This window comes from Folsomia candida, unplaced genomic scaffold, assembly GCF_002217175.1.
Source record: "Folsomia candida strain VU population unplaced genomic scaffold, ASM221717v1 Fcan01_Sc011, whole genome shotgun sequence".
In the NCBI taxonomy this organism is placed as follows: Eukaryota; Metazoa; Arthropoda; class Collembola; order Entomobryomorpha; family Isotomidae; genus Folsomia; species Folsomia candida.
This window is the reverse complement of record NW_019091203.1, coordinates 1657434-1684916: the sequence shown is the minus strand read 5'-3', so window position 1 is coordinate 1684916 and position 27483 is coordinate 1657434. Positions and strand designations below refer to the sequence as shown.

The 27483-nt window shown below is 37.3% G+C and overlaps 4 protein-coding genes and 2 long non-coding RNA genes across 6 annotated transcripts; 5 read left to right on the top strand and 1 right to left on the bottom strand.

The window, feature by feature from the left end:
• The first annotated feature begins 305 nt into the window (after positions 1-305).
• LOC118436909 lies at positions 306-3723 on the top strand. Its single transcript, XM_035855570.1, has 4 exons — positions 306-1794; positions 2258-2415; positions 2774-2943; positions 3028-3723. Exons 1-4 carry the CDS (start codon positions 1652-1654, stop codon positions 3202-3204), a joined length of 648 nt encoding a protein of 215 aa, XP_035711463.1. The 5' UTR covers positions 306-1651; the 3' UTR covers positions 3205-3723.
• A 4256-nt stretch (positions 3724-7979) lies between these two features.
• Positions 7980-9924, top strand: LOC118436953. Its single transcript, XR_004835807.1, has 3 exons — positions 7980-8089; positions 8215-8790; positions 9541-9924. It is a non-coding gene; the product is annotated as an uncharacterized LOC118436953 (long non-coding RNA).
• On the bottom strand, positions 9462-10194 carry LOC118436954. Its single transcript, XR_004835808.1, has 2 exons — positions 9767-10194; positions 9462-9636 (listed from the first exon to the last, which is right to left on the bottom strand). It is a non-coding gene; the product is annotated as an uncharacterized LOC118436954 (long non-coding RNA).
• Positions 10195-11347: 1153 nt separating this feature from the next.
• Positions 11348-13274, top strand: LOC118437054 (protein Star-like). The gene is made up of 5 exons (XM_035855825.1): positions 11348-11701; positions 12393-12587; positions 12911-13138; positions 13202-13205; positions 13255-13274. The coding sequence occupies exons 1-5, from the start codon at positions 11348-11350 to the stop codon at positions 13272-13274; spliced, it is 801 nt and encodes a 266-aa protein (XP_035711718.1).
• A 1195-nt stretch (positions 13275-14469) lies between these two features.
• On the top strand, positions 14470-16028 carry LOC118437053. The gene is made up of 2 exons (XM_035855824.1): positions 14470-14752; positions 14821-16028. Exon 2 carries the CDS (start codon positions 14829-14831, stop codon positions 16026-16028), a length of 1200 nt encoding a protein of 399 aa, XP_035711717.1. The 5' UTR covers positions 14470-14752; positions 14821-14828.
• A 3758-nt stretch (positions 16029-19786) lies between these two features.
• LOC118437017 lies at positions 19787-23578 on the top strand. The gene is made up of 4 exons (XM_035855759.1): positions 19787-21520; positions 21782-21939; positions 22596-22756; positions 22835-23578. The coding sequence occupies exons 1-4, from the start codon at positions 20196-20198 to the stop codon at positions 23006-23008; spliced, it is 1818 nt and encodes a 605-aa protein (XP_035711652.1). The 5' UTR covers positions 19787-20195; the 3' UTR covers positions 23009-23578.
• The last annotated feature ends 3905 nt before the right edge of the window (positions 23579-27483 follow it).

Sequence of the window (27483 nt, the reverse complement as noted above, 5' to 3'; positions counted from 1 at the left end):
ACTTTAAATAAGCTCATGTACATAAAATTAATTCAATATTAAGTAACACAGAGGAATAACTACAGTATATGTAAATAACTATAACTACTTACATATTTGTGAACTGAAGGGAAATACTTATTGAATCTTATCGCTATACATACATACATACTTAGGTACATTTGTACATATTTTGAAGTGTATAATGTAAAAAGTGGTCCATATCTATCCTTACATACGGTACATGTCATCAAGGGCCTAGTGTCCAGCTATGCAAATATGTGGATGGATTATGCATGTATGCATATGTATACGTACGAAGGAATGATGGCACTCATTACTTACTAAATGAACAGCGGCTGTGCACGTAGCTGGAATTTTTTAAAAGTAAATCAAGTGAAGTACACATATTTACAATTAAGATTGAGGCAATTCACGCAGCCTTTGGTAATATTGTGAAATCCGTAAAATCTGTAAACTTGCGTAAACACTTTTGCAAGGATAATTCGCTCAGTAATTTCTGTAAAGTTGCTCTGATCATGAATGTCTTTTTATAAGTTTGTAAAATTATTTTACAAAAGGACGGGTTACTTCCTAATTTTTTAACAAGTTATACATAAATGACTGGGTGAATTGCCTCATTAATTTTTTTAGTTTCCCCTTTCCAATATTAATTTCGATTGATAACTGCGAATTACATAAGTTAAACGTACGAAAGACACAACTTTTAAATTAAAAACTGTGACAATGGGTAACTCGATATCCTCATGTGTTCAAAATGACGTGCCTAACGCCATGCCATCTTCCTCCAACAGTTCACCTGAGCGACCACGTGATCCATGTGGCATATTCTGTACTTGTGCAAATTGTTATACAATTTGCACAATAATTCGAGCACGACAGAATCACACTGGTTTGACAAATATTCACCAAGAAGACCATATCCTGCCAGGATACCGTCCTCCCCCGCTGCCACCCGAGACTCAAATTCTACCAATTCTGGCCAACTGGCACAACCCGAGAGATCTTTCAATACCCGTAATACAGTTCCCATCCGAGTGTTTCTTTCTACCACAAGAGGGAGTCAAGAATTGAGACATGTTGGTTCTGAAACAAGTCAGAGTCCACCGTCAAGTTTGATATCGTCATCCGATGCAACTAGATCAACAGCAACGTCATCAACGGAAACCTTAAGATCCACGCCAGAAACAACCTTAAGGTCCCCACCAAGACCAACAATTCGCTCCTTTCTATATCGCATTTTAGAAACCAACAGGACCAGACTACCATCAACATCAAGGTCAAGGCCACAAGTCCCAAATTCCTGTGACGTATCACCCACAACGACACATGTCAATCCATCATCGGCGAAACCTACTCCAGATCCTGATTCCAAGGAAACCTGGCCGTCCTACTTATTCGAAGAATCAGTCGATGAAGTTTCCAACATGCTCCAGTGTAGCATCTGCCAAGAATTATGCTCTGGTCGGATAACGCAGTGCAAAAATGGGCATAATATCTGCGCCACGCACACATCTCAGATTTCAACCTGTCCCATTTGTCGGGTCTCTTATAAAGAGGGATCGTCCCGAAATTGCTCGCGGAGAAGTTGGTTGTTCAAGAGAAAAGGAAACTCGAGGTGAAAGAAGAACAAAAAAAGTTACTGGACAATATGGAAAAGTTGAAGATAAGTAAAATTAAATGTGACCGGAAACCCCAAGAAGTTGATAAGCCGTGTCAATATTCTGGAGATGGATGTACCTATAAGGGTCACACTACAAGATTACAAGAGCATCAACCCATTTGTGATTATCGGTAAGTATACAACTAAATTTAAAGTTAAGGCTCCATAGAGTTTTTATTCTAACTCAACCCTAGTTCAATGTTTTTAAATGCAATTTCAAAGATTTAATCAACTCCATAAGTTTTGAGATAAATGCAAATTTTGGTATTTTAAACTAAAGCTAATTTTTGGTACAAGAAACAAGTCGATTTGAAAAAAAACTTAGCCAATTCATCTTTGAGGAAATTTACAGTAGAAAAATGGGAAATAAATTTTCATTTTTTTTTAAATAAATAGACTGGTTTGTAGTACCAAAAATTATATCCGGCCGTAAAAATTTACTACCGATATGGTAGAACTATAATACCGAACATGGCTAGGATGCTTATCAATTCTATTTGGCTTGACAAAGTCATATTTAATGTGACACCACTCGACATTATTTTAATACTTGATTTCTAATAGCGTAACTGCTTAAATTAATTAAAATTTCAGGCCGATTGAATGCTGCTTCAAAAATGACGGCTGTCAAAACTCGGAAATCCCATTCTTGGGCTATATTCAACATTTGCAAAATGTCCACAACGTGAAAACCTTCAGTGACGAAGCATACGTAAAATTTTATGTGAATCGTGGCGGCAAGTTGGTGCGAGGTATGCATTCATGATTTTCATTTAAGACGCACACATAGGTCAATTCGTAAATACAAAAATAAAATATTTATGCATACACACTAAAAAATGAAAAGTAACTGCTCTCTGAATTCTATACTAACTAAATTATACTTAATCCATCAACAAAAAGTTTACTCTGGATTTAGTATACGTAGCCTACCCATAATTAAGGGTCCAGTTAGTTTTCAAAAGGGTAGCATTATTTTTAAGAGTGCACCTTCATTGACCACCAAAAACAATGGGACTACTCCCACCGCTGGCTAAAACCACCTTTTAAAACAATTTGCTCCCTAAAACATTAACCCAAGCAACTTTTCTGGCAATTATTTCCATTCAGACGGCTCCTCCAGCATGGCAATTATCGAGGGTCCACTAGGAATCGCCACTTTCATTTTGAGAGCAATTCAATCCGAGGATGAGGTGATGATCTGGATAGCGATTCATGCCCATTATATAAGAGACTTGAGGTTCCGAAATGAACTAAAATTGGAAAACTTTGGAAACCAGGTAATTATATAATGATTTAATAAAATTACAATTATTTCGAGATTAATTAATGAACATTTCTTTAATTGTTCTCGTTTATTTAAGAGTCAGCCCCTCTATCAAAGTGATGATTATGTGCTGAGTACAACCTGGGATAGATATCCAGTCAGTTACTTAAAAATTCCGGTGAAACACTTGAAAACCAATTTAAGGCAGGAGAAGTCTAATAGAGGGAATTATGTGAGGGAGTATTGGGCCGTTACGGTGAAGATAATTACTTGAATTTTAAGGTTATAAACAGCAACATATGTACATATGGGTATTTATAGATATGTATGATAACTTCTCCCCCGGAAGTACCAACCCAGGGAGAAGTTATCACGGAGTGTATATCTGACTTCACACATTTTTAGCAGTATCTGAAATAACTTAATAAATACGTATCATTTGTCTAAGAGTAAATGGTTCCCCGCCTAATGACCTGTGTAATACGACCTGGTTAGAAGAATTTTATAAAACCTTCGGCAAAGTGTACGTAGGAACCATAGCTACTAGTTTTAGTTTCCAAAAGATTTTTCCTACTCCCATCCTGGCCACCAATCCGATTTTCCACACCAACCCTCAAATTAGCGATTTTCAACCCGATTCCGAAATGTCCTGGCTTATTTTTTGCCATTAACGTTCGACTGCCACCAGCTTTTTCGCCTTGGAGCGAAGGTTGGAGAACCTTCTTTTGCCCAAGGCCCGAAACTGGTAGATTTCTCACAAATAAAGGACATTATGAGGTTGACTGTTTTAATATCTTTCTCAATGTTAACCGTTACATGACTAACTAGGCATTTTACAGGGAATATAGTTTTCATGTACAAATTCTGTTGATAATCTACACTGGCAGAGGTGCCTGCGTGAAAAAATGTGTTTCCCGAAGTCTTTATGGGATCAGGGTCGACGTAGATCTCCTCATCATTGATCATAATTTTTAATGACATTTGTTGACACATTTTTTTGCAACATTTTTGGATGGTGATTTTTTGGTCTTTAACATACTTTGGGAGATTTTCTTTAATTTTTTCTGTAATCCCCAGTTTATGAACTTCGATGTTGCGGAACAAACTTTATTAAATTTTCATTATCGGGGCAGCGCCACAATTTGACATGGAAGAGTTATGGCTGAAGAGTTTTTTATGGGTGACTATGAGGAGAGTTGATCTGGAATGTTTTTTGAATTCCACTTTTTGTCATCCTCATATACCGAAAAATGAATATAGATTGTCGTTTTGTGACATGTTTCCGTTTTGAAGTACAGCCACGACTTGTTCGAGTCACGACAAGCGACGATTTTGCGGTTGTGAAAAACTCGATTCGCGAGGTTTTCACCTTCATGACGATTACTACTAAAATTCGTCATTTTAAGAAAAAATGCTTTGTATCTCCTGGAGACCCATGTAATTACGTTTCAAAAAATGAAAATGAAAAATACCAGTCTGCACAAACTGCGCAGTATGCTTACACATTACGCGGAACCACTTATTCCTGGACATACCATATTTACATGTGCATCATCTATACATGTTACTGATGATGTCATAAATTGGCTCATGTACGTACATAAGAATATGTATGAACATCAAAATCTGATGGTGTGAAGTGTAACCCTCAGAGTTGGTTGAAATTTTAAAATTACGTGGTCCAAGTCAATACAGCAACGTTTCTTTTTGTGTATCAGTCAAAATATTTGAGGTCAAAGTTGAAAAAGGGCGATATTTTATTTCCAAAGTAATCGCCCGGAATGGGATTTGCTTCATCCCCTTGGTAACAATCGCCAAGTTTTTCAACTTTGACCCCAAATATTTTGACAAATTCTGGCCATCACACAAACTGTCTCAAGAAACATTTGTTGTATGGAATTGGACCACATAATTTTAAAATTTCAACCAAATCGGAAGGTTATAAATACGTCACACCATCGCGTTGTCAGTCAATTATGTAAAGTAAGATACATATATGTATGTGTATTGCATAGCTTATGGCGTATATTTATACACACATAGATATTGTCCAGCGGTACATAAATAAATTGTTCTCTTAAATAAGCAAGCCTCATCCCAAGCCAGTAACCTCAGGAGAGCTATCTGTTTTGCAGTAATTAAGATATGTAAATTTTCTTCGGGCTTGAGCCTATTCTCCAAGTCAGACTCACAAGCGGAATTACTGATAAATCTAAATACAAGGTGTATTAAAAATGTAGAAACACTTCACCTCGTGATAGCATTAAACAAGTACTAAATCGGCGGAAAGCATTGCATAAGTACATATTAAACATACATACAAATTTATCACATTATCAGATTCCCATAAATTTTCCATTTAGTAACCTTCTTTAATCCGATTCATATAAAGATGTATGTTTGATACATACATACAGAAAATAATTAATATTCTTTAATTCGAATCCTACGTGAATCGGATTAAAGAAAATTTTCAATGCCTAAACATGTACAGGGTGGTTTAAATGTCTCGCTGCTATTTACAATGGGAAATTTTCTATTCGAAAAAATTCTTAAATTTTCATTACTTATCAAAATCTTGCATCTGAACTTCAACGATTTAAAAATTATTTCATCAGTTTTGATACTGAAGTTGAATAATTAACATAAATCTAAATCCCACATTTTCCTAACCAATGGAGATTAATGAACTTTCCTCTTTGTAAAATTTTCCACTGTGGTGAGATATTTAAACCAGCCTGTATGTACATATGTAAATACGTATTATTTACACGTCTTAATGATTCCGAAATGTATGTGACCATAGAGGGGCCATCCATAGAGGACGTCATCAACAATTCTCGATTTTAGCATCCACCCACCCAACGAAAACATTAAGGGATAAGAAATTTTAACATGGGAAGGATAGGCAGCCCTACACCACCCACCCACTAAAATGATGACGTAATATATAAACGTTTCATAATGGGGTACGATATATGACATAAGTTCTGGTATATGTACATACAACATATACATTATCCAACGGTTAATCGTTCGCAAATTTACATATTACATGTACATACACATGTATAGCACGTGTTTCCTCAGAAAAGCAATTAATCTTGCAGTCATCAATACGCTGCCTTTGAACTTGATCATGCAGAGTTAATCCTGAGTGAGACACTTGCCTCACAGCAGCTGGAGTTTGACACGGATAAGATTTAGAAAGTTGAGACCATTTTGTGAATAATGAATAACCATACATTCCTTAAGTACATATATACATATATGTATATACAATGTGTATGTACAAACATATATGTTTGTACATGCTTAGATTTTAATTTCACTATGAATAAATATGAACATATGTACTGGGGTTCCAAAGACGTGCGATTTTTTAGCCATTCATGTTTCCTACTTTTCTCAAGAATAACTTGCTCAAAACATGAAAACTTCCTGGAAAGGATTATCAAATACCAGAAATTTGTTTGAAAAATTTGCCAAGAAAAATATAAAAAATGATATTCCCTATATATATTTATGTATTTATAAATTGAATGTTTTGCTTCATACATATCAAAAATCTTCAGTGTATCGAATTCAATTTTGTAATACAAGTAAAAAATAACAAAACAAGTACAAAATATCGAGAAAATCTAAAATAAACACAAATACCGCAAAAAACCCAGTCTTACAAACCCTACGTAGGATTTAGATAGATACAAATATGAGATAATAAATACTAGGGTTGCCGCGGGTAACGGGTCGGGTACCCGTTACCCGCATACCCGCACGACTTTTGCGGGTACCCGTTCTCTGCGGGTAGCGAGAACTACCCGCACGGGTAACGGGTAGTTCAGTTTTTATTTAATTTTCGACTTAAAACAGCTCACAAAGAAAGTTAGTCCATTTACGAACAAAAGCACCAATTTATTATTTATTCATTTCAAATTTTGGCATTTTCCATTTGCCAGCAACTAGCGTTCATAGCGAGCGTGTGTTTTCGGAAGCAACAGAAGCCTACGGCAGCCTTAAATGCTTTTTATTCTTGGAAAATGCGGAGAAATTATTGTTTCTCAAGAATAACTTGCCTGCTCTGAAACATCAGTAATAACTTGACTTGTACTTGTGTCTTTATGTAAAACTGACGAGATTTTAATTTGTGCTTTGAAGGTGAAAAACTTGAATCGATTGAAAGCAAAAATTCTATTTGTAGGCAATTTCGTAAATGATGCCTTCATTTAAAATATAAATTTTAAAAATCAGACTAAAAATTGACTCTATTTTCAAATTACACAAGGATTGTCTCGCGAGTATATCAAAATATTAACGTCAAAGTCCAATTTTTAAGTACATGTTTTGCATCTTTTTCCTTCGCTGACGTTAACCATAGTTGACTTTGAACTCTCCCCCCAAATAGTTTTCTATTAACGGGCTATTCAACAGAAAAATAAGTGATAATTCCTAATTTTTGGCTTGATTTTTCTATATAATTCGCCAAGAAATCACGGCATAGGCTTGAAAAGGTTCCATTGTAAGCCAAAAAAGTTTGGTTTCAGAAAAATCTAAGGTCATCTAGCAAATTATGGCATTCGGTACCTGCACAGTATTATATCCAACTACTGAACAACCCAAATGAGCAAATAATTGATTAAATCAAATTTATTCTGAAGGTTAGTTAGTTTTAACTTAATTCTCGTAACGGGTAGCGGGTAACGGGTACCCGTGCGGGTACGAGTAGTTGTGCTGCGGGTAACGGGTCGGGTAACGGGTAGCATTTTCGCTACCCGCGGCAACCCTAATAAATACCCTATTAATTCCTAAGCACTCGTCTCAGTTTCTTAATAAGTACATAAATCTTCAAATTCGTTTAGAAGTAAAAAGTGTACGTATACAAAATATGTGCAGATACGATTGCATGGCATCACTAAATCCCCAATATAATTGAACTTTGCATAACCAGATTAATCGCAATCTATTCACAGTTTATTCATCCCCTGTGAGCTTATCTCAGGTACAACCTATTTAAAGGAGATCTCCCCAAGGGGAAAAGCACAGACGCAACCTACCTTTCGAACCGAAATAATCTAAAGAGATCCCAAACTTCGAGAAATTTCGAGAAACCATGAAGCTAGTTTTTGTCCTCGTTGCCTCCTTGGTTATAGTTGGAGCAGGTAAAGACAAAATTTTTAGGTTTAAGCGTTTCAATATTTATGGTCGTCACTTATTTCAAAATGCTTCAATTCTTTGTATGAAGCTTTATTAATTTTGTCAAAATTATGAAATAATTTTTTCACAGCTGCCCAAACTACAGCGCCAACCATCCGGCCAACGACGCCACCCTCGGGGGCATCGTCAACGACAAACACCCCTAACCCTTTGAATAACCCGGTCACCTTCATCGTAAACCAGGTCAGGGGGCTCTGTTACTCAGGATCCTGGATGCGTTCACCACTGCGCTCTTGCCCAATCCGGAGCAGCTGAATGTCCTCGCGGCCCAGCTGTCACAGCTCGTGAAACAGCTGAACTCCCTGTCCGGTCAATTATCACGTGCTGTACTGCCTCTCGTAGACCAGCTGATAGACACCGTTACAAATTTACAGATTCAACTGGACACCAAGATTGACTCGGTGCAAGCCAAATTGAATCAAGCAGTTGATAAAGGACAAACCTTGGTGGCGAGGCAAATTAAAAAAGTTGTTGATGGCTTGACCGCAATCGAAGAAATTTTGGATCAACTTGAATCCATCCTGGAGAGTCTGCAGCAATCCATTGGGGGTGCGACGACCACCGCGCGGACGGGTCCGACCGCAGGTGTCCCCAGTACAACTATTAACTATACTAGCTTTTAGCACAGGCGTTTCTAAATACGACGGTAACGTCGCGTGAAAAAAAAAACTTTACCTTGATTCACCAGCTTAGGAGGGGAGCTTGCGAGGTTGATAATAACAGATATTGGTGCCCTTTGGATATGTGGTAGGGACCCATGAGTGTACTAAAACCCTGAAGTGGTTTGACTCCATGGCCACATTTGCGCCCGCCACACCCACTCAAAAATGTCCAAAAAACGCTTTCACCCCAGTTTTCACTCACTCAAATCCACGTCAAAAATCCAATTTTACTCGGATTTTGAAATTTCTTTCACCATTATACTCCCAGATAGTTGCTTTCTTCAATCCAATATCAAACTCAATTTTTTCGAAATTTTTAGTATTTTTAAAATTTAAAATTCTGAATGAGCATTGTTGTAGTCATCAACAAAACAAATTATGTTTGCGAAATAATCATCAATAAAATTGAGTTTGATATTGGATTGAAGAAAGCAACTATCTGGGAGTATAATGGTGAAAGAAATTTCAAAATCCGAGTAAAATTGGATTTTTGACGTGGATTTGAGTGAGTGAAAACTCGAGTGAAAGCGTTTTTTGGGCATTTTTGAGTGGGTGTGGCGGGCGCAAATGTGGCCATGGAGTCAAACTACTTCAGGGTTTTAGTACACTCATGGGTCCCTACCACATATCCAAAGGGCACCAAGATCTGTTATTATCAACCTCGCAAGCTCCCCTCCTTAGTCAATTCCAATCTTACAAAATGTATTGATTTTATGATTTATTGAAATTTGCAGTGAATGAAGTTTTGCGAAAAATGGGATACTTTAAAAAAATAAAAATACACCTTCCAATTAAAATGTACAGCTTATGCCACGTGCGTACCTAAGTATCTATTAGTAAAATAATAAGATAATAATAGGTTTGAGAAATTAACTATGTAGACATAAAGTTTCCACTTTTGAAAGAAATTTTAAGCTACACTTTACAATTTGTTAGAAATTTTTTTTAAAGGTCACTTACACAAATTCTCGTAACTCAATTTTGTCGAGTATGTATGGCATAGTATGCTACTTGAAATTGCTAATTATAGGTCCACAAGAAGGAAAAAGTTGCACTGAAAATGTCAAAGTTGCAAAATTAAAAAAAAAGTTAAGTAATAAAAACATGGTCGAAACTTTGTTAAATATTTCCTTTGTTTTTTTTAGCTGGAAAATGAATTGTTTTGTTCTCCAGTTTGGAAAAATTCCATAGTTTGTGGGGTTTTCAGAAGTATATTGATTTTTTTCGAATTTGTAGTTTTACATATATTAACACATACATACATAATATGTATTAACATATTATGTTAATACCTACTAGTACTTTGGCATGTACATACACACTCTTATATAATCACCTTTCGCATTACCAACTTTGTGTTACCACACTCAAAATAAGGTAGTAATGAATCATTACCATGCGGAATGACTATGTGGCTCTACCACGTCGATTACGATTTGTCGTAGAAATGGTAAATATAATTTCAGGGAAATTCAAATTCATTACCAAATATTAAGGAAGTGAATACCATTATGTATTAAATTTGAATTTCCCTGAACTTATTTTTACCATTTCTACGACAAATCGTAACCGACGTGGTAGAGCCACATAGTCATTCCGCATGGTAATGATTCATTACTACCTTATTTTGAGTGCAAGTGAAGTAACTGCGGCATATGTATGTAGTAATTGTAACATTAGAGCTTAATTATTATGTGCATCTCATGCAGATATGTCGTCTCTATTTAGATTATGTACATATTTAGTTGAAATAAAAATAAGTTTCCTGGTAATAAAAATTTGTTTACACGGAACAAATTTTAATGAGTGAGGCTACAGAATTGTATATATGTATCCTCACTAAAATGTTTGACTGGTACATATGTAAGCAAAAAGCAAAACTGTGCTGAAAAATAAGTATGCCGTTATTTACATATGTGTTCCAAATCTTTAATGTAATAAGGAAAAATTTGTCTATCAATGCGTGTATCTGGCGAAATACCAGTCTTGCATATTTTTCTAAAACATGAAGGTTTGGTACTGACCAAATGTGCTCCACTTCAAAAATCTCCCCCAGTCGTTTGTTTATTTTGTCATAGATAGAAGTCTTGTTTTAAAAGACAATACCAAGCGGTAATTGCTAAACATAGCTCGGGATCGAAGTTTTATCGTGTTGAATGGACCGGTGTAATTATAATACTGAACGGCAAGCACACTCAAAGCAAAAATTGTCAAATCAACACCGCCGGTGTCAATATATGACTTAACCGCCTTGGTTACAATGTTGAATCCGAGTTATTATGATTTTGATACCGGTAGTTATAATATTATGACTGGACGGAAAAAATTCATTACTTCTCGGAATCACAATTGTAACCAAGGCGGTTAAGTCATATATTAACACCGTTTTGTTTTGAGTGTAACTTTAATACCGAGAAATAAATACCACCGTGACAATGCCAGATTTCTGATATTGTAAACTTTTTAGCGTGTGCAGCTCTAAATTAGTATCATTAAATTGCTAATTTTACGTAATAACTTGACCCAGTTAAGAATACAGATATGCATTTTACCACACGCCGATGCCTTTCACTGCGGCACGTCTTTTACTTGTACACTTTTTTATTGTTTATCTGCGCCCTGATATTTTTGTCGACAAGTCTTGCCAATCAAGACGGGTGGAATTTATTCTCCCTTTTCCAAGGGTACGAACTAACTCAGGCGGAAATAGAGTCTGGGACGGGACAATTGGCGCAAGACGACGCCCGCTTAATGCGCCACATTTCGGAAAAGTATCTCATTCCACCGTCGCCAAAAGGTGTCCAGGCGGGCGTTGATTGGACCCCGGTTCATCTCACGAATAAATTTGAACAGCAAGAAGTGTCGCGATTTATAATAGATCTTTTTAAAAATAAGGTGAAACAGTTAAAAAATTTATGTATCTGTGTAATTTGTATTATTTTTTCAGTTGAATTGAGTCGGATCACATTAATATGTACCTGTTCAGAAAAACGTTTTTCATTCAGTATCCAGTCATTATTAACCCTGACTGAAGATTTTGAATAATATTCAGTCATTATCTTTCAAACTCATTTCATTTCACATCATCTCACTTCATTTCTTACTTGGCCCAATGTCTTAAGCATGGTGTGAAAAATGAATAAAAGTGAGAAATCCTTTCATTCATAGTCACTCATTTGAAATTACTGAATCCTTCACGAATTTTCATTCAAATTACGAGAAATTCATTTTCGGTGAATTTTCATTCACCATCATTCTCTATCATAAGCGGTCAAATGAATGAAACTGAACAGGTTTGATTACAGCCCGATCCGTTTTTTGAAAGTTTGGAAAATATCCACCTTCATGACCTTTTTTTTAAATACCCAAACCGACCCGATGAATTATTTGATTGTAGGAAAACTTCGTTACTATAAATTTCCAAAAATATCCGAACCTATAAATCCTTCAGATATTCAAAAATATCCCAATACTTGGATTCAAAAATAATCAAATCCTATCCGATTCTAGCGGATAATCCGAAAACCGGATATTTGATTCAACTCTGATTTTTGACCAGCTTCTATGTTGTTTTATATTATTTCAGAATGGTGGCACATTCATCGAGTGTGGGGCGAATGATGGCGAATTTTTCTCAAACACGATGCTCCTCGAGGAAAAGTATGGCTGGACAGGACTCCTCGTCGAGTCAGATCCTCGCCCTTTGAAAAAATTAATGATAAGAAATAGAGCAGCTTGGATAGCGGAATGTTGTCTTTCAACCGGAAGTCAACCACAAAAGGCAAATTTCAATTAATTTTCGGAAATATTAATATCAACACAATTTACGCAGTTCTTTGCAACTTTGTAAAATCTGTAAATGTCTCCAAAATCACAGATTTTCACAAAATTATACAAACATTTCTAAAAAAATTAGCGTACAAATTCTTGTAATTTATCCCTATCACCTTTTACTTTGTAAAACTTTCTAAAATTATTTTTTAGAACTTAACAATTTTACGAGTTACAACTGACGGCGTGAATTGTCTCGGTGCTTATTTCGGTCAGAACTTTTACCCCAATTCCATTACATACATGTATGTTGCTCTTTTTTAAAATAAATAGATGGAATTTCTCCGTCACGATCGGGACGAAGGGTTAAGTTTCATTCCAGGAAAGCGACATTTTATCGGAAACGAGGCCGACTATTATTCCTTTGATGCCCAATGTTTCCCACTTTACTCAATCCTCTCAGCCATCAATATGACAACGGTGGACTTCTTCAGTATCGACATTGAAGGAGCCGAGTTGGACGTGCTTAAAACCATTCCATGGGATAAGGTTCTTATCAAGGTATGTAACTATGTTGTGAAGATTTGATTAACACACTTAAACATTATGTCATATACCATTTAGAAAAGTAAATGCACTCTCCATTCTAAATTAAATTTCCTATACTACACTCATAGAAATGGGGTTACGATTATAACCACAAAGTAAACGTACATATATGATTCTATCGCCGTGGTTATAAATTTATCACCGACTGGTTACAAATTTATTAGCTCTGGTGACAATTTAAGACCAAGTCGGTGAAACTTTATAATTACTCGGTGACAATTGTAACCACTTGATGACAAATTTATAACCACGGCGGTAGAGTCATATACGTTTACTTTTTGGTTATTGTTAGATGTAAAATGATGTATTTATGAAATTGTTTTATGTATTTTTGTAAATTGTTGAATATGCGTGTAAGATTGCCCCGTGACGTGGTGGTGGTTGCCATGGTGACGTCAGAGTGGGATTTTGAGTGCGCGTCGTTCTTTGTTATAAGTCGTAGTAAGTAAGTAGGTAGAAGAATTCTACACAGTCGAGTTTTAGTCGTTGTCAGAGTCAGACATTTTGGATTTAGTCGTCGTGGTAGGAAATCAAGAGTAAGAATTGTTAATTCTTTGTAATTGATGTCCACGATTAATTTGTCGTTATAGTAGTCACCAATCAACTCGTGTTAGTGCAGAGCTCTGAATTATGTTGACAAATTAGTAATTTGTTGGAAATAAAATCTAGTTTAAGTAGATAAAATAATCGTATATTCACTGAAGTCACTTTCTTCAATTCCAACGAGCAAGGCACCATTAAATATACGTAAAGACACTATACTCCGGGTAGGTGATAGCTTGGTTTTTACATCAGTGGTGACCTCGACGTGATTGCTCGTTGGGTCAGTTTTAGTTGAAAGTGGACTAGTTATAGTGGTCAGTGAGTTGTGACCTTTTGAGTGAATTAGTGTACGTGCAAAGACTGTTCCGTGGAAATCCTGTGCAAGTGTTGCTGTCTGGACGAGGAGCAGATCGAATTGGTGTACGTGCAAAAAGTGTTCCGTGGAAATCCTGGGCGATTGTTGCTGTCTGGACGAGGAGCAGATCGAATTGGTGTACGTGCAAAAAGTGTTCCGTGGAAATCCTGTGCTATTGTTGCTGTCTGGAAGAGGAGCAGATTGAATTAGTGTACGTGCAAAAAGTGTTCCGTGGAAATCCTGGGCGATTGTTGCTGTCTGGACGAGGAGCAGATCGAATTGGTGTACGTGCAAAAAGTGTTCCGTGGAAATCCTGTGCTATTGTTGCTGTCTGGAAGAGGAGCAGATTGAATTAGTGTACGTGCAAAAAGTGTTCCGTGGAAATCCTGGGCGATTGTTGCTGTCTGGACGAGGAGCAGATTCAAAGGAGAGGATTCACATCAAGCCTTGCCTCATTGAGGACCCGACCCTGAGTATTTGGGGGCTGTTCAGGTGATACCTTTCAAGTTTTTTATTGTTGCTGTGAAGTAGTCCGTGAGGAAGGAGTGACCGACCAGATTGAAATCGGCGTGTCCAACCCGAGAGGAACTTCAACTTTATTCGTCTATTAATCAATTACTGTCTTGCCTCGTTGAGGGCCCCATCCTGAGCGTTCGGGAGCCATAGAGGTCGGCATTGTTGCTGATTGAGTTAATAAGCGTGTACTGTTCTAATTGTTTTGTTTGTTGGATTTGAGATAACATCATGGATCGACTGAAGAAGGCGAGGGCTCCAGTTCGAGCTTCCATTACCAAGACGGTGGATGGTGTAGTTGCTGAGTTGTCGAAAGATCCAAAGGACTCGAGAGAACTTACCATCAAGTTAAGGAAGTTGGAATCCCTGCAGACGTCGATCAGAGAACATGATGAAAAAGTGCTTACCCAGATGTTGGATGACAATTGCACGGCGGGGTCTTATGGGGATGAGAGTGCAGTGAATGAAGAATATTCAGATAGAATCAGAGTTTCTATCATGGATATTGAGAAGATTCTTAATGCAGAAATCCGTCCACCAAGTCCGAGTGCAAGTAGCAGCTATGTCACCGTGAATGGGGAGCGTATCAAAAAGGATAGAAGCTTCAAACTGCCCAAGATCGAGCTACAGAAATTCGATGGGAGTTGGAAGAATTGGTTGGGGTGGTGGGCTCAATACCGTCAGATTCACGAAGATGATGAATTGCAAGTAAACGTGAAGTTTCAGTATTTGATTCAAGCCATTGTCCCCGGATCAGAAGCAGAGAAAGTGATCAAGATTTATCCGCGCTCGGATCAGAATTATCCATTGGTGGTTGAGAAGCTGAAGTCCCGGTTTGGTGATGAGAAGATTTTACGCCAAATTTATATTAGACAATTGTTGGGCCTGGCTATCAATAGCGCCGCGGATTCAAGAGAAGATGCCGACGTGGAAGAATTGCATGACCAGTTGGAAGGTCATTTGAAGAGTCTCGAGTCTTTGGGGAAAGTTAGTGATCCAAGTGAACTCATTTATCCATTAGTGGAATCCAGTCTGCCACAGCAAGTGTTACTCAGGTGGCAGAATAGTAATTTGAGGGTACGCGAGAAGAAATCAGACTTGTCTTCTGCTACCAATTTAGAAAACCTGATGGAGTTTTTGCGGCTGGAGGCACAGAATGCCAAAGAAAGAAAATTTGTGCTGTCAACCTTCAGGCAAAGTCTAGTCAAGAATAGAGAGAAAGTAAACGTGTATGCAGAAAGTGAATGTGAAGATTTCTCTACTGCTGCCGGTCTCTATTCAAGTCATCAAGCTGACCAGCGATGTGTCTTTTGTGGAAAGTCGAATCACAAAAGTCAGAAGTGCTATAAGGCTCAGACATTACCTCTCGAGGAGAAGATCCTGGTGAAGGAGAATCGGGGATGCTTCATCTGCCTGGGAAGAGGACATTAATGCAAATGACTGTACCAAAGAGGTCAGTTGCCAAATATGTGGACGGAAACACTACTCTGTGATGTGTCCTGGTCAGGTCCGAGATGAGGAAGTGACGTCAATTAATGAAGATGAATCAAGTAGTAGTTCGGTGGAAGAAACCACCACAAACTTCAGTCAGGGATGCAAGAGCAAAGTCGTCCTGATGAAGACGCTCCGTGTTATGGTGAACGGAGCAAATGGAGCCAAGAAAGCAGTCCGGCTACTTTTCGACGAGGGAAGTCAGAGGTCATACATCAGGACGAAAACTGCCCAGGAATTGAAATGTCAAGTAGTGGACAAGTTGACTCTTCAGAATAGTTTGTTCGGTGGACATGTGACCAGCACCGAAGAAAAGAATTGTTATCGGGTCAACGCCAGCGGTATCGATAGGAAGGATTGCGCGAGGATGAATCTCCAGTTAGTCAACGAGGACTTTATTTGTGGAGCATGCCCAGCAATCCCACCTGGCCCTTGGTGTAAAGAGTTGGCTCGGAAGAAGATCCACACGACAGACACTTCAGCGTCGGAAGTCGATATATTGATAGGAAGTGATCTGTGGGGAAGTTTGATGACCGGAAGAATGGTCAAACTTGGATGTGGATTGATCGCCGTGGAATCCGTGTTTGGATGGACTATCAGCGGAGTGGTTCCAGGTGTCAACAATAGCAAGTTGAATTACGCTGGTGTCGTAATTAGTTCAAGCAAGAGCTCTGTAGAGAGGAAAACTCAAGAAGAGCATAAACGTGTAAAGGTCGACGAGTTGAGACGGTGGGAGCAAAGTGTTGTGGGGGTTCCCAGAATCGGCCAGCCTGCCATGAGGGGGTGCGGATTGGGAAACGGCAACAGCTTTGCTCCAAAGAAGTCAAGATTACTCTCGACAACAAAGGTACTTGGTCTAATTAGTGACAAGTACACGAATAAGCCGTCGTGTGGGAAGATGGAAGCTTGTAACCCCATCGGATTCAGTCGTCCAGCCTCTATTAAGCCGAAGATGAAGGTGCAGAAAGTGGTGGAGAAGAAAGTCGAATGGTGGGAGCGACCGACCACAAATTGAATTCCAAGAAGATGTCAAGAGAAGAAGCAAGTCCAGAAGGAGCCGGAAGTTGGTGGTAAGGATCAAGATAGGATCTCGAAGAAACCAGGGCGGTATCCGAAGTGGAATTTATAATTTATTTGTGTAATTTAATTTGAATTTGATAATTGCATAATTTGTTTTTAGAATAGTTCTTTTGCTCTCACAAAAGAAGGTGGGAGTATGTTAAATGTAAAATGATGTATTTATGAAATTGTTTTATGTATTTTTGTAAATTGTTGAATATGCGTGTAAGACTGCCCCGTGACGTGGTGGTGGTTGCCATGGTGACGTCAGAGTGGGATTTTGAGTGCGCGTCGTTCTTTGTTATAAGTCGTAGTAAGTAAGTAGGTAGAAGAATTCTACACAGTCGAGTTTTAGTCGTTGTCAGAGTCAGACATTTTGGATTTAGTCGTCGTGGTAGGAAATCAAGAGTAAGAATTGTTAATTCTTTGTAATTGATGTCCACGATTAATTTGTCGTTATAGTAGTCACCAATCAACTCGTGTTAGTGCAGAGCTCTGAATTGTGTTGACAAATTAGTAATTTGTTGGAAATAAAATCTAGTTTAAGTAGATAAAATAATCGTATATTCACTCAAGTCACTTTCTTCAATTCCAACGAGCAAGGCACAATTAAACATACGTAAAGACACTATACTCCGGGTAGGTGATAGCTTGGTTTTTACAGTTATAATCGTAACCATATTTCTAAAGTGTATCTAGATCCAGAGTAAATGTTGATTCGATGGAGAGTAAAATTTAGTCTGGATTTCGTACATATTATAAAATTTAAAATGGAAAGTGCATTTATTACCAAAAGGGTACTTAATTTTTAAAGGTGTTGTGCACGAAGAATATTTACAAGTGCTAGATTTAATCCAATAGGTCCTGTCGGTCGAGGTGCATCCCAAATACGTGGCTCCGATGAAGGACTACATGACAAATGAGGTGGGATACAGGATGATAAAATATATTAAGAATGGGTACTCGCATGATCAAATTTATGCGCATGAATCCATTTTACATGAAATAACAACTATTTAAACGTTGAGTTTTTTTATTTTAAATAAAGTTTCACAATGTGCTATTCCTTAACAATTGGCTTACAGTCTGTAAGTTACAGAAAAACGATCGCATGTAAAATTTTAAACTATTGCCGCATTTCCAAAAATATATGTACATAGATACTGAACATCAAAATTTTTATTAAATAGATGAGAAAGGAATTAACAAAACTGTGGAAATTACAAATTTAGGATTATGTAGCTGGCGGTTAGAGTACATATATTATTCTGAAAAAGTGAAACGTTAAAACATTTTTAATGAAATGTTATGTATACTTGAGTGTAACGCCAGAGTTTTATTTTTCGTGTCTACATACGCTTAGCATTTTATTTTTGATAATCATATAAACACATATGCTGTTACATATCAAAACAGATCTGAAGATTGTGCATTCATGCACAAATTTGTTGTATCGAATATCTTTGTAGATATTCGATCGTACAAAAAATGCTAATCCTTAAAAGGGTATGGTTTATGTATACTAGACCCATTTAAAGACTAACTTTCTAATTTGTCATTATACTACCCTCGGTAAATACAGAGCATACCTACATATTTACCACATTTACATTTATATGTACAAAAATTACTTAAGTAAGTACTTTTGCACTTATTTCTGACTCATGTATTCTCCTACATATGAATGTACTATATGTACATGCGGACAGTGGCCGCGGAAATGTGAGGACAAAGGGAAAATGAATCCAATGCTATCCCCGTCATCTGTCTATGATATAGATAAAAACTACTTCTTCGCCCAATTTAATTAAGGGGACGTCCATGTATTACGTCATTAAAAACTTGGGTAGGTGGTTGTGGGTCGCCTATCTTGCACTCTTAGAAATCTGGTATCCAATCTTTACCGACCGGAGTACATACACACGTGAATCTGGTGTTACCGGGAATCAACGTTCAGTCTACAGTAATGTTGTGGTAATGAAAAATTTACCAATCAGGAACAATGTACTACATATCCGGTAGGAAATTATTACCAAGTCAATACCAGCTGGTAACCAGCACGTAGTATCTATGTGGATCTACCAGATTTTTAGCAGTGTATCATCGTTAACCTTAACGTTAGTACGGATAGGGAAGGGGTCGGTGGATAATCCTACAATCGGCGTTTTTTTCATTACATTATATATGGACTTTCCTAATGTTCCCATGCTTTCCCCGGCGACTGGTTGTTCGTCATTGCATTGTGACTAAATATTTTCTGAACTACATAATAAGTATATATGTACATACGCCGTTTATTTACGGAAGTGCCTATGTACATTGGTATGTTTAAGTGTGTAAAGGGCCGTACATAAAGGATGTAATTAATCGATTTTCGTAGAGTTTAAGTATGCTCCCACCCCCGGGCGAAACCTGTTTGCCCATATAATACTTATAAGACAGGTAGGCCCCAATTTCCATCACATGCTTTCTGCACAGTCCCTAATGAACAAGTGGTTCGTACATATCCTAACTGCTCATATTTCGGTATGTACACCACCGTTTTTGCATGGTGTGGACTGACCGTCCAACAACTAAATATGTATATTCATGTGCATGAATATATGTACAAATGTATAAATGTATAGTAAGGAATGCTGGCACTCATTTATCAACAAATTTACAGCAGCTGTGCTTGAATGTATCTAGCTGGAAATTTTGTCAGTACATAAATAAAGTTAAGTGCATACGTAATAAATATTGAGGAAATTCACGCAGCATTTCGTAACCTTATAAAATCCGTAAAATCTGTAAACTTGTGTAAAGTTGTGGACGTATAATTAGCTAAGAAAGTTTTGTGAACTCACTCAATAGGGGCCTCTTTATTTGGATAAAGTTTGTAAAATTATTTTACAAAAGGACGAAATACTAACGAATTTACAAATGATTGCGTGAATTGTTTCATTAATTTAGATTTCTACATAGTTTCTCCTTCATAATATTCATTTCGACCTATCGCCCTGATTTAAGTGGTATGTACGAAAAACCTAAAGGTTAAAAAGTGTCACAATGGGTAACGTGTTATCCTCAAATATTCAAAATGGCGTGCCTTACCCGTCACCATCTTCCTTAAACAGTTCACCTGAGCGACCACATGATCCATGTGACATATTTTGTGAATGTGAGAATTGTGATACTGTGTACAATAATGCTTCCCTAACAAGCACGACACAACCACGTGGGTTTAACGATTATCCTTCATCAACAACACCTTATTCTGGGAGGGTACCACCGCCGCCCGCGGCCAATTCGACCAGCCGAGACGCAATTTCTACAAATTATGGCGGCCAGCCCATACAACCATTAAGTACAGTGCCCACAAGAGAGTTTGTTTCTCTTGCAAGAAGTAGGCAAGAATTGACACGTGTTGATCCGCCAAGAACTCAAATTACAGGGCGAAGTCAGGTCGCGTCATCAAGTCCAACTCAATTAATATCAGCGTCATCACAAGAAACGTCAAGAATAACAGCAGCGTCATCAACGTCAAGAATAAGAACAGCGCCATCTAGAGCAAGAATTACAATAGCGCAATCTACGTCAACAATGACAATTGCGCCAACTACGCCAACAATAATAGCGCCATTACCGTTAATAAGAACAGCGCCATCTAGGCCAACAATAACAACAGCGCAATCAACGTCAAGAATAACAATTGCGCAACGTACATCAATAATGCCAACAGCGCCATCTGCGACTTCGTTACGATCCACACGTACGTTATCAACAATTCGGTCTCCAGATCGCCTTACAGAAGTAAACCGGACCAGCTTGCCATCGACGTCAAGGTCAAGACCGCCACTTCCAATTTCTTGGGACTTGTTGCCAACACCGCCGTCTAATGTTTATCGAATTCTTGAGAGACCTATGTCCTCAAGTGCTTCAAAATCCACCGAAGTCTCATCCTCCACATCAAGGGAGACTTGGCCCTCCTACCTATTCGAAGACTCAGTCGATGAAGTTTCCAACATGCTCGAGTGCAGCATCTGCCTAGATTTGTGCGCTGGTCGGATAACGCAGTGCAAAAATGGGCATAATATCTGTGCCACGCACATACCTCAGATTTCAACCTGTCCCATATGCCGTGCCTCTTATGATGCGGGCTGCTCTCGCAATTTACTAGCGGAGAAGTTGATTGTTCAGGAGAGAAAGAAAATCGAGATGAAAGAAGAACAAAAAAAGTTACTTGACAATATGGAAAAGTTGAAGATAAGGAAAATTAAATGCATCCCTAAACCGAAAGAAGTTGATAAGCCGTGTCGATATGCAGCAGACGGATGTGCTTATCAAGGTGGTACTACAAGATTACAAGAGCATCAACTCATTTGTCATTTTCAGTAAGTATATAAATAAGTTCCAAATTGACGGTAAATATACTCTTAAAAATTTGGTATTTTTTAGTATTATTTGGCAGAAATTTTACCGTCCGCAAAAAAATTTGCTACTGAAAAATATGACGAAAATTTATATAATAGAGCTATGTATTACGACCCCGTAGTACTTATCAATTCCATTTAACAGAGTTATGCATATACAAATACGGCTTGGAATAATTTTAACACTGAATTTTTAAGGGTGTAACTAAATTTAAATTTCAGACCAATAGAATGCTGTTTCAAAACTGATGGGTGTCAAAATTCCTCAATCCAGTTTTCAGACTATATTCTACATTTGCGAAATGTACACAGCGTCAAAACTTTCAGCAACGAAGCATACGTAAAGTTTTATGTGAATCGAGGCAGGAAGTGGGTGCGAGGTAAATATGTACATGACATTCTTTTATAATACACATATGTCAAATCATCAATATAAAAATATTTGTGTATGTATGCACTCTTAAAAATAATGATACTCTCTAAAAAAGTAAATGCACTCTGAATTCTATATATACGTGTTAAGTAAACTACCCTAAATTCAGAGTAACACTAACTTGATAATAAGTAAAGTTTACTCAGGATTTGGTACAGAGGTCGACGCCGACAAATTTTCGGCGGCGGCGGCGCCAGTTTTTTGTAATTTTTCGGCGGCGCGGCGTCACAATGTTAAAGGAATAGGAAATCAAATTTTTCGGCCGCAGCGGCGCGTAAAATGCTACCGGCGTTCGGCGGCGCGGCGCCGTACGATCGGCGGCGTCGACTTCTGATTTGGTATAGCTTACTTAACATCCGATTCAGTCTGCATTTACATATTTTTCAAACGAGTAACAAAATGTATTTCTAAGAGTGCACCTTCATTGAATTCATCCGCCTAATACAATGAGACTACTACTACAACAGCTTCAACCATGCAATTTTTTTAGGGAACGTCTATATAAATATTACGTTATCAATATGGTGGATGGGTAGCGTAATATATGCACGTTCCCTGTACACCATTAATCACAACTTTGCTGAAAATTATTTTCCCATTCAGACGGCTCCTCCAGCATGGCAATTATACAGGGTCCACTAGGTACGGAGAATTTCGTACTGCGAGCAATTCAATCCGATGACGACGTGATAATCTGGGTTGCCATTCATGAAAATCCTCAAAGAGCTTATAGGCTCAGAACAGAACTAAAACTGGATGATAAGGTAATGCTTTCATAAAATAACCACACATTAAAATTAAACTAAATTGAATATTTGTTTATTTAATTGTTCTCATTTAAGAATTATGCTCGCTTTGGAATTGATGGTCTTGTGCAGAATACGACGAGAGATAGGAGTCCAGCCATGTACTTAACAATCCCGGTTAAGCACTTGAAAACCAATTTAAGACAGGAGACTAATAGAGGGAATTATGTGAGGGAGTATTGGGCAGTTACGGTGAAGATAATTGGTTGAATTTGAACTCGCAAACTGTACATATTTAATGTTTCCAAGATATTTCAGGGTATCATAGCCAAACATATTCAGTTTAGGACATTTTTAAGGGCATTTTTACAGTAATTGTCTTTCGTCAAATCAACAAACCCAAACTTGAACAAGTTTTTCGTATTCGATAATGTCCAAATCCAACATACATATGCCTTTATATTTTGTAAATGTAGTCCGCTTCACTCACAAATTATGTATATGTCTGTATATAAGGAATAAGAGAAAAATTCTGTCCAGTAGAAATTAACAAGCTTATTGTATATAGAAAGCCAAGTTTTATTTAAGTCATTTTTCTATACTGTGCCTAAAAAGTGCTCTTTCCGTAATATTAACGCTGTGTTCCGACAATACTTCTATAACGAAATAACTAATTTAAATATATATTATTACAAACGCAATATTCCATTAAATATTTTTAAGACTACGGTATATTTATATCGAGAAAATTTGCATATTTCTAGTTTTTTGTTTGTCCTGCATTTTGTTTATTGTAAGCAATGTATATTAAAATATTATGTGCTTCTGTCCCTTGATAAATATTGCATTGGGTTTCTTACCATTCCATTTTACTTCGCACAAGCTTTTCTACCCAACTTGCGTCTTTTCTTTATCCTTCGGAAACATTCATTTTTGATAATCTTCCAACTTGTAACGAATATCGAATAAACTATGAGCCTACAACCTAGATAAATTCGATGTCGCATTTCAAATACAAACATTGCCAAAGCTAGAGCCATTGCGGTGCCCCAAATTATAAAAAATGTTTGAATAGCTCCTTCCAATCCAACGTAAATATCGGTTTCTTTATGTTTTTTAAAGCCCCCCGCACTTGCATTAGCTGCTGGTTTCCGTCCCAAATTCAAACGATTGTTTAGTTCATACCACAAGCGGCCGAAAATTCCAGCCTCAACGAGATATCTGTTGTATGCTGGAACTTTTGATATTCCTACGCCTCGGAATACCAATCCGTCCGATTTACTATGCAAAATTTGTTTTCCGTTATAGAATTTATGCCAAGGGTAGTGTTTCGAAAGGAAGGCATGCTCCACTTCTAAAGCGCTAGAATAATCTATGAAAACCGTTTTACCGCACTCAACAAGATCTGTCTCTATATTCTTCTTGAATTCTGTAGCGTTCTTGGGATTCCACGTGGAATTAAAGTTGGTGGGGAAATGGGAATGAATTGGTAGGGACAGGCTAAAATGGAAGTTAATTTGTTTTCTAAAGTATGAATTATAATCCCAGTTATAGACCCTAGGCATAACGATTCCAGCTATGGCTATAGGAAAACGTAGGAATTCTGGCACCCTGAAAAAATGAAGTGATGATTGTGGCACAGACAAAAGCCTGAAACAATTGTGTTTCCGGTATGGGTTATTTTGTTCACGAAATTCTTTATAAACCATAGCCCATAGGTACGACTGAAGCTGGTGCACTGAGAGCTTACCCTCAGCGTCCAAATATGTTTGTCTAGATTTGATGAGCATATAATCTGTCGTGTTTGGAGATAATTTCCTGCAAACGAGATCACTAAACGTGCCAGGTTCGAAAGCTGGGAGCGGTGCGTTAAGTTCAGAAATCATTAAGCCGTTGTAACAATTGGTAATGATGACAGAAATGAGACACCATATGCCTAGAGTTAAGCGGAATTGGGAGTTTTTTTCAATCCTGCTCGGGACGTAGCCTGTTTCTTCAAATATTGTCGCCAATATGAAGAGCCAAGGAGAGAAAGAAATATTTGCGTACGCGGAGAAATACTTGTATATCGAGGCTAGAAGCATAGTCATGATCAACGTGACGAATAATGAGATCCACAAACTGTACTGGAATGGAGCTATATAAATTTCGAAGGGTTTATACTGTTCTCTGTAGCATGTAAGAAACTGCCAGCCAGATATCCGTGTTATTATGGGGATATGTGTCATGAGATCCGTGAACGGGTCTACCATATCAGTAGCTTCGAATTCGTAATTAAATGTAAGGTAGGGTCTCGATGGACAATACTTGCTGTGTATCATGGTTGCGTTCGCCTTTGACAACGAGATATCAATCAAGTTTTGAATTGTATAGATTTTATTACGATCAAACGGATTAGATTTTGTGGAAGTTTTTTCAATATTGACCCTATCGACCATGTAGGGTAACATGTAGCACCACTCCACCGGCCAGGTAGTAACGCGGGATATGCGTCTATCCCAGTAAGTAATTTCTTGACAATCTTTGATACTATCGACATAATCAATAGAGTATGGAATGAAGCATACTTTGTGGATAAAATTGTCTGTAAGGTATGAAAGGACGGCGACAAATGTATTTAATAACAAAGGTAAAAATATCGGCTTAATTGATTGATTTCCTTTATCCGGTGCTGTCGTTAGAATTACAACAAATAATTTATCACCGTGGTGATAGAAACGCTGGTTTTGGCTGCCATCCATACTAAAGATATGGTAGCTTGTTGAAAGTTTTATCCATTCTCTTAAGGATCGCGAGGACACCCCATCAATTTCATCGGTGAGATCCATGAATACTTTTGAGAGGACGAAACTTAATTTACATTTGGGACTTCGGGATGACAATGCGTTAATTGCAGATGGTAAATTCACCCTTGGGTGCAAGTAAAGATTCGAATATTTAGGAATACAGATAACTTTAACAGGAATGTTAAAATTGACAATGTCCGTCCCGTCGTGTAAAATTTGAACGTCACAATTGCTCATATTTCGAAGAAGGCGTTTGATCTGAATTTTTGCAAGTATTGAGAAGTATCCGGCTGACGTTAAAGATACTAATGTGAGAATCGTGCAAAATATTAATTGTGGATGCATTTCACGAACCGTGTAATGCCTGAAAATCAGATTGGCGAGTACATAGATTTGTCGTGAACTTAGTGATTTGACGAGTGGCGATCCTGATTGCTAAATGATTATGAAGTTTATTTGAACCACTTATGTACCACCTGCACAAGTAAATTTGTGTTCATTTGCATTAACCCTGGTACAGAAATAGGCAACCAGCTACTCACACGTTGACATTGCAAAGATTGAAATACATATGTGTGTATGCATTCCGGTTTAACAATTAAATTCTGTGCTTGGTTAGAAATAAACTGTGTATGCAAATTAAATTGCATTTCTATTGTGACTGAGGTCGACATTTGGATAAGATTTATTTAAGTGAAAAGTTCGCAAACTGATTCCTCTACATCTGCTTAAGGACATATGTATGCAAATATGTATGTTAAGCTTGAACTTCTAGCTCTTCCATCTAATAAATTCCTGTCACTGGGTGCAATGGCGTAGTAACCAAATCGCACCTAACGTGCAAAAAACTTCGCTTATCCAACAACATGCCCAAACCGTGCACGGTCACTGTCACTGGTGCTTTCCATTTGTCACACCCCTTGCGCGTGATCGCGTGCTTCTTTAAAACCTTGTAAGGATGTGTTGCAAATTAGAAGACAAAACATTTTAAATTTAGAAAAGATCAATTTGCATAATGAACTTTTTTTTCTGTGAAACCAAAAATGTCACGCAATGATTACCGAAGCTCATGGTTGGCATGTGCTATTTCATCGGTACATACATACAACTACATATAAAACTTTATTTATATCCTATACGGTATAAGATGCTAATATATTTATCTATGTAAATACATTTCTTGTTTTGGCTTATGTACTAAAATAGATGAAACAGAGCAGAGTCGTATTTAATATTCAAGTGCGAATATTGTAGTTTCCAGTTTTATAGGAAACAGGTTTTTGCATATACGAACACCGTTTTTCGGTTTACATGTAATAGAAAAAACCCTTCATGTTTCTTGTTGAGATAAAAATAGTTCGTTCTTAGTTGTTCTGCAATAACTTATTCTCAAGTATACATTTAATTTTAATTTTACATTCAATATTTGGGTATTATATTTATAAACTTATTAAAATTTGCACTAAAAGTGGTTTCCCACAGAATAGAGAGCAGGTTTCTTAAAATTTTTAAAATCTGGATTAAGCGATAATCGGCTTGTCGTAAATTTTGCAAAATCCGATTAATCGAAACCCCGGTTTATCAAATCTTCCCATTTTGGACTCACAACTATATATAACACAATGAAAGATGAACATGTTAATCCTTAATACCTCTAATGGTACATGACATCAGTCTAGCAATTTGCTTAATATCGACAGAACATTTGCTAATTTCTCGGCCTAACCCTGAAGGTACACAACGTGTGTACAAAATAGTGTAATAGGCTAAACTATATACACACTAGAATTGAGTTAAGTAGATACATACTTATGAAAAGTAGCTGATAAGAATGATATTAAAATTTTCATAATAATCATAATTGATGGTTAGCCTTTATAAATATCAAAACTGAAAAAAAGTTTCATTTATCGCTCTTCAAATGTATTATACATACTTCAATAAAAATAAAAATTTGTA

Bases quoted from the DNA above. Each gene is read 5' to 3' on its own strand.
- LOC118437017 (XM_035855759.1), top strand. From the start codon at position 20,196: ATGGGTAACGTGTTATCCTCAAATATTCAAAATGGCGTGCCTTACCCG. The intron at 21,940-22,595 runs GTAAATATGTAC...TTTCCCATTCAG, and splicing joins AGGCAGGAAGTGGGTGCGAG to ACGGCTCCTCCAGCATGGCA. The intron at 22,757-22,834 runs GTAATGCTTTCA...TTCTCATTTAAG, and splicing joins AACTAAAACTGGATGATAAG to AATTATGCTCGCTTTGGAAT.
- LOC118437054 (XM_035855825.1), top strand. From the start codon at position 11,348: ATGCATTTTACCACACGCCGATGCCTTTCACTGCGGCACGTCTTTTAC. The intron at 11,702-12,392 runs GTGAAACAGTTA...ATATTATTTCAG, and splicing joins TAGATCTTTTTAAAAATAAG to AATGGTGGCACATTCATCGA. The intron at 12,588-12,910 runs GCAAATTTCAAT...TAAAATAAATAG, and splicing joins CCGGAAGTCAACCACAAAAG to ATGGAATTTCTCCGTCACGA.
- LOC118437053 (XM_035855824.1), top strand. From the start codon at position 14,829: ATGGATCGACTGAAGAAGGCGAGGGCTCCAGTTCGAGCTTCCATTACC.
- LOC118436909 (XM_035855570.1), top strand. From the start codon at position 1,652: ATGGAAAAGTTGAAGATAAGTAAAATTAAATGTGACCGGAAACCCCAA. The intron at 1,795-2,257 runs GTAAGTATACAA...TTAAAATTTCAG, and splicing joins CAACCCATTTGTGATTATCG to GCCGATTGAATGCTGCTTCA. The intron at 2,416-2,773 runs GTATGCATTCAT...ATTTCCATTCAG, and splicing joins TGGCGGCAAGTTGGTGCGAG to ACGGCTCCTCCAGCATGGCA.